General features: G+C 36.4%; 1 protein-coding gene across 3 annotated transcripts in view; it reads left to right on the top strand.

Moving 5' to 3' along the window:
* The first annotated feature begins 1,977 nt into the window (after positions 1-1,977).
* Positions 1,978-6,000, top strand: part of IntS9 (integrator complex subunit 9) — a 75,842-nt gene continuing 71,819 nt past the window's right edge. For 2 of the 3 annotated variants that reach the window (XM_085811372.1, XM_085811373.1), the window contains exon 1: positions 1,978-2,134. In XM_085811372.1, coding sequence (XP_085667498.1) covers positions 2,126-2,134 — 9 coding nt within the window. In that variant the 5' untranslated portion in view covers positions 1,978-2,125. The remainder of the gene's footprint in view (positions 2,135-6,000) is intronic. The other variant, XM_085811374.1, reaches the window with a different exon arrangement.

The following is a 6,000-nucleotide window of genomic DNA, read 5'->3' as shown; positions in this document are numbered from 1 at the left end:
ACGACATCTGAATGCTTTTACCAGAGGTCGAATCATTGGGAAGTTGGAGGAAGGCCGCAGTGTGTCAAGTGTGGCTGCAGAGTTCGGAATTGCTCACAGCATCGTTTTACGACTTTGGAGATAATTTCAAACTACAGGAACAGCTATCCGGAGGTTTAGTAGTGGTAGTCCACGAGGAACCACACCCGCAGATGACCGGTATATTGCCTTACAGGCCAGAAGAAACAGGCGGCAGACAGCGGGAGAAATTGCTAGACACACGACACAGGCGACTGGACGACCGATATCGCGTTTTACCGTTGCCAGAAGACTGCACGGTGGTGGTCTGTTTGCACGACGCCCTGTACGGTGTGTACCTCTAACGCCTGCCAATCGGAGAAGGCGTTCTCTGTGGTGCCAGGAACACCGGAATTGGAGAGACAATGAATGGGGACGAGTACTCTTTACAGATGAGAGCAGATTCAGTCTGAGTAGCGATTCTCATCGCATTCTTATCTGGAGAGAGCGGGGAAGCCGCAATCATCCCTCGAACATCATTGAAAGGGACAGGTATGGAGGTGGCGGTGTTCTCGTTTGGGGAGGCATCATGCTTGGTAGTCGTACAGACCTTCACATCTTCGACGCAGGTTCAGTCAACGGGACCGTTTTTGTAACGAGATTTTTCTTCCATGTGTGCTTCTTTTTAGAGGCGCTATGGGTCCGCAGTTCCTTTTCATGGACGACAATGCACCATGTCATCGCACAGTAGCTGCGCTGCCGAACAGCTCTTAGAGAGTGAGGATATTGAACGTATGGATTGGCCGGCACGATATCCGGATCTCAATCCCATCGAGCATGTATGGGATTTTCTAGGCAGACGCTTGGCAGCTCGTACCTTACCACCAGTAAGGATTCCGGAGCTTCGATTGGCGCTGCAAGACGAATGGGCAGCAATGCCTCAACAACTCATTGACACCCTCATTCTCAGCATGGGCAGACGCTATGAAACCTGCCTAGCAGTCAGGGGAGATTATATCCCCTATTAAAGGCAGGATGTTTCTTGCTGGACACCCATCACAGGGATGTTTCGGCCTTGCGCTCCATGCTACTTTTTCAATAAAGCTTCTTTTTATCCCTCTAAATTCTCTTTTAGTAAGTGTTGCTTACATTACTCATGTCCTTACGTATTGGGGATCCTACGGTATTAAATGTGTTGATTTGGAAAGCTTTTGTGCAAAGTTATATTGAAAAAAACCGTCTCGTCCTTAATTTTTGCACACCAGAGTATTTACAAACATCCCTGTCTTCTCCGGGATTAGAGCCCTGGCCCTTCGGCACCGTAGTAGGCTCACTTAACCACTATACCGTCTGGGCGACTAATAAATGATTATATGAAATATATAAAATATGGGTTATAAAATTTCTAAATAAGTATCCTTTTCATTTATATTTTATGAAATATTTGTCTCTAAATAGTTTATAGAGATACTGTGGTGGTGTAGGTAAAGTGGTTACTGAAGGTATAGTCACGGCAGTCGCTTATTGCCGTGCCTAAGGGCCCAGGTTCCAATCCAGAGAAGGCATAGACGTAAATAGTCAATCCCTTCATAGGAGGCAATGGCGGCCCATCTAATAGGCGCTTCCACAATAAAGTGACCACCGCTTCCGGCCTTAGTAATGATCAGCGTCCATAATGGATAGTGTTCGTCACTAGGAAGATAAAAGAAAGTATAATGATTGTTAAACACAACCATAACTGAACAATAAACTTTTACTCTAGGGGCAGAAAGACTTAGTGAATGCAAAGAAAGACTACAGAAGTCAAGGAGGAACCTACTTCTGTCTATTTTGTCTATCTGTGAATTTTTACGAAGTCTAGATTTATTTATTTGATTTGATTTGTTAAACTGAATTTTTATCTCACTTTATAAATAAAATTTCGCAATTCACGTCAAATTGCTATTTTTCCATTGGGTTTTTATTCGCACCTAAGTTGATTTTTTGCTTTGCGGGCAGAAAGACTTAAGGGATGCGAAACAAAACTTTTCTTCGTGCGAAAGTTGTTTTGATTTATCTGTAGAATTGTGAACTAAATGAAATACGTTTAAATTATTAAAGACGGTTTTTGAGCTAAACAGTTTTTATTATGAAGTTGGTAAGATAATTTATAAGCGCTTTGTATTTAATATTTCATGACACAGGTTCTGATTCTAATGTTAATGTCACTAAGAAACATTGGTGAAAGTAGCCTGAATGCTATTTAGGTATCCGGCTGGCCGGTAGTTAGCATGTAACTATTTGGCAGATATGGCAGGACCTGACATACTCTGTAACAATTTCTTGTAATTTTGGAAACAATACCGCCTCTGGTGGACATTTAATTGTCTCTGTAATGCCGAGATGACCAGAAGTCTGCATCATGTAACTCCTGCAAGACGCTAAGTGTCAAACTCTTTGGGGTGACGGCCTTTGGCTCATTATTTGCGTTGGTAACTTTTGAATACAATAGGAGAGGCTAGACTGGAGATTACGGTCCAGTCGCCAATCGCGAATCTGGTAACCGAAATCGCGACAAATCTGGTAACCTCGTGGATTAAATAGGAATCAATGCTTTCCGGTCATTTATTGCTCATTTACTGCTTATAACAATTGCTTAAATTTCGTGATAAAACGCTTTACTCCATTTTGCTACTGTCATAAAAGTAGTATATGATATGAAAACTTTTAATATTGTTGATCCTATAAAATAAATAGTTATTAACTTTCAAAAACTTTAGTTAAAGTGCAGAATCGCCCACTTATTTGTTTGGCGTTTGCAAGAGTAAGAAGTATTTTTTTCTGTCAATTTTATTTGACTTAAGTGAAAATAGGTCGATGTGTACATGGATAAAGTGAAGGGAGTGCACAATGCCATTTTTGTGCAATTCTGGGAGGTTTTTTAAAGTGAAAATCGGTCCATGTGTACATGGATACTGAGTATGTGCAATTCTTAAAAACCCGCCAAGCATATTCTGCATTTCCCCCTTTTTCGTTGTTTTTTGAAGTCCTGTTTTAGATATTTTTTACATGTTAACAGAATTAATTAAAATTCGCGACTATCTAGTATGGCGATATGATGAGTTAGCAATTTTCGAAAATGACCGACTTGACAATTTTTTGAAAACTTGCCAAACTGGACCATAATATCCAGTTTTACCAATAGGAAGTTATCGATAATTTCGTAATATGCAGCTAAAAGAAGACTGTACTGGAAGACTGTAAAAGAAGTTTTTCAAATCATCTTGACTTTTTACTTAAGTGTAAATGTAAAAAAATTGATCCTCAATTTCATTCAAATCTAATCAAAAACCTTCCAGTCACATTTCAAGAATTCTGTTAAACTGCAAGCTTGCCTTACTTCAGTCCATTATAAGGGATACACGTCAACAATTGCCAAAAATTTAACATGAGCTCTATAAGCTTCATCTGGAACTCGCTAATTCATATCCAAAATTCACTGCCCTTGAACAAAAGTCTTGGTCTAAAACGGAGAAAGCAGTTAACTATCGTAAAAACACCCTTGCAGTTAAATTCGAAAAACTTCTTTTACAGTCTTCCAGTTCAAGTAGTTCAAGAAATCTTCCCATTGTAAGCATTAAGCCAATAGTTAATATTTCTAATGTTAGTTTATCAGAAGAACAAGAGAGAATTCTAAAATATAATTTTAACTTCTCACAAACCTGTAAACCCTTGATTCCAAAGATTTTGGCTCCTATCGAAAAAGCTTCCAAGTTCAGTAAAGTTTCAGATTCTCAGAAAGAAATGATTAGGTATCTTATCGCTCATAATGTGAAATTCAATAATAAACCTTTTAAACCAAATCTAACTGCGAGAGAAAGAGCTACAATGCATGAAATTCATTCTAACCCGGATATTATCATTTTAAAGGCCGACAAAGGTGGCCAGATACTTGTTATGGATAAGAACACTTGGCTGATCTTTGAAATATGGTAACTGGTAGTTTGGTGACATTTTGGAGGCGATAAAGGTTACTACCTAGGACTTTGGTAATAATGTGAAAAGTACTTAGTTCCGATTACGCATTATTTTGTGTGAGGGAAATGAGAGATCATGAGATATGTCATGTGACATTAATGGATGAATTACAGTTATTTAATCGGAAAAGGGGGGAATTTGGAAAACTGTAGTACTATATTATTTTGTATTAAGCTTCATTGTGTGTTGTGTGAAATAGTGGAAGTGTGCATGCCACGTAATGAAGATTCTGAAGATTAGGTAAGTTAGTATTTTTAATCATTTCAGGATATTATTTTTATGCATTGTTCTAAATGTAAGGAGTAAATAAATTAATATGATATTATTGGAAAATTGTTATTAGCAATGATTTAGTTTAAAGTAATTAGGATTGTAATCTAATTATTAATTTAGTGTATGTGCTTATTTATATTTTAAGTAGTGTTTTTTAATTTAATGATTGTGATTTTGTGAGTTATATGTTTGTAGTATTTTGGAATACGTTTGAGTAGAATACGTTGAGTATTTAAGTAAAAATAAGTTGACGTGTACATGGTTTAGTGATATTTTAATTAAATGATAGTTACTTTGTGAATTTTATGTTTGTAGGAAGTTGGTATATGTTTCAGTTGAAGTAAATGTGCATGGAAGTAATTTAAATATTTGACGCTAAGTATTTGTAACCATTTGTAATGTTTGTGGTATGAATTCATTGGTGACGTTTATAATATAATAGATAATTTAGAGGTAAAAGTTTTTGGATATTTTATTTATTTTATACGTGGAAATGTTCATCCTTGGAAAGGGTATATACTTTTTGTGATCATGTAATTTCATATATGTTCTTTTTACCGGATTTAAAAATTCACAAAATTTTCATGCATTTTTGTGAAATTTTTCTAATTTATTAGAAAAAAGCAGTGTACATGGATATAGTGAAGAGTGTGCACTATGCCATTTTTGTGCAATTCTGGAATGTTTTTTTAAGTAAAAATAAGTCGACGTGTACATGGTTTAGTGATATTTTAATTAAATGATAGTTATTTTGTGAATTTCATGTTTGTAGGAATTTGGTATATGTTTCAGTTGAAGTAAACGTGTATGAAAATAATTTAAATATGTGACACTAAGTATTTGTAACCATTTGTAATGTTTGCGGTATGAATTCGTTGGTGACGTTTATAATATAATAGATAATTTAGAGGTAAAAGTTTTTGGATATTTTATTTATTTTATACGTGGAAATATTCATCCTGGGAAAGGGTATATACTTTTTCGCGGTCAGGTAATTTCATATATGTGCTTTTTACCGAGTTTAAAGATTCACAGAATTTTTTTGCATTTTCGTGCAAATTTTTGTAATTTGTGAGAAAATAGCAGTGTAGATGGATAAAGTTAAGAGTGTATTCTGGGATTTTTTTTAAATAAAAATAAGTCGATGTGTAAATGCTTTATGTGTATGTGCCATTCTGAAAAATGCGCAAGGAGTTTGCGATTGTGCACTTTTCCCCCATTTTTGCAGTTAATATTTGTCATGATTAAGCAGTTTTGTTACATAAAATTTCTAGCATAAGTGTAATTCGGCTAGTAGATTGTTGGAAAAAGTGTTCAGTAAATAAAAAGAAAAGAAACATGTCTTTACTTCGTGAAGACAAAATGGCAGCGAAAAAAAAATAGAGGGTTGCTGTAGCAGAGTTGGTCGCCAAATTTTCGTGAAAAAATCGCCAAGTTACCCTAATCCAAAGATCAACCGAACACTTACATCGATCGTGTCACTAAACTCTTAAATGAAGGACCATATAATCCAATCCCTAAAGATCCTTCACCTTCGGACTTCCAGGGGTGTTTGTGCTCCGAGGAAACCCCGGAATTCCCGGGGATTTTGAACTTCGATGCCCGGAAATTCCGGGGATCGTCGTTCAAAAGGAAGTAGGAATAATAATGAATTATTTATTTTGATCTGGGTAATTTTGTTTGCTTTGAAAGCAGAAAGTGCAAGGTCAGTGT

The sequence above is a fragment of the Stegodyphus dumicola genome, chromosome 2, assembly GCF_044657685.1.
Source record: "Stegodyphus dumicola isolate Sdum_Otavi_A_Nest chromosome 2, ASM4465768v1".
Taxonomy (NCBI): Eukaryota; Metazoa; Arthropoda; class Arachnida; order Araneae; family Eresidae; genus Stegodyphus; species Stegodyphus dumicola.
Note: the sequence above shows the minus strand (reverse complement) of the source record. Positions and strands in the feature narration are given on the sequence as shown.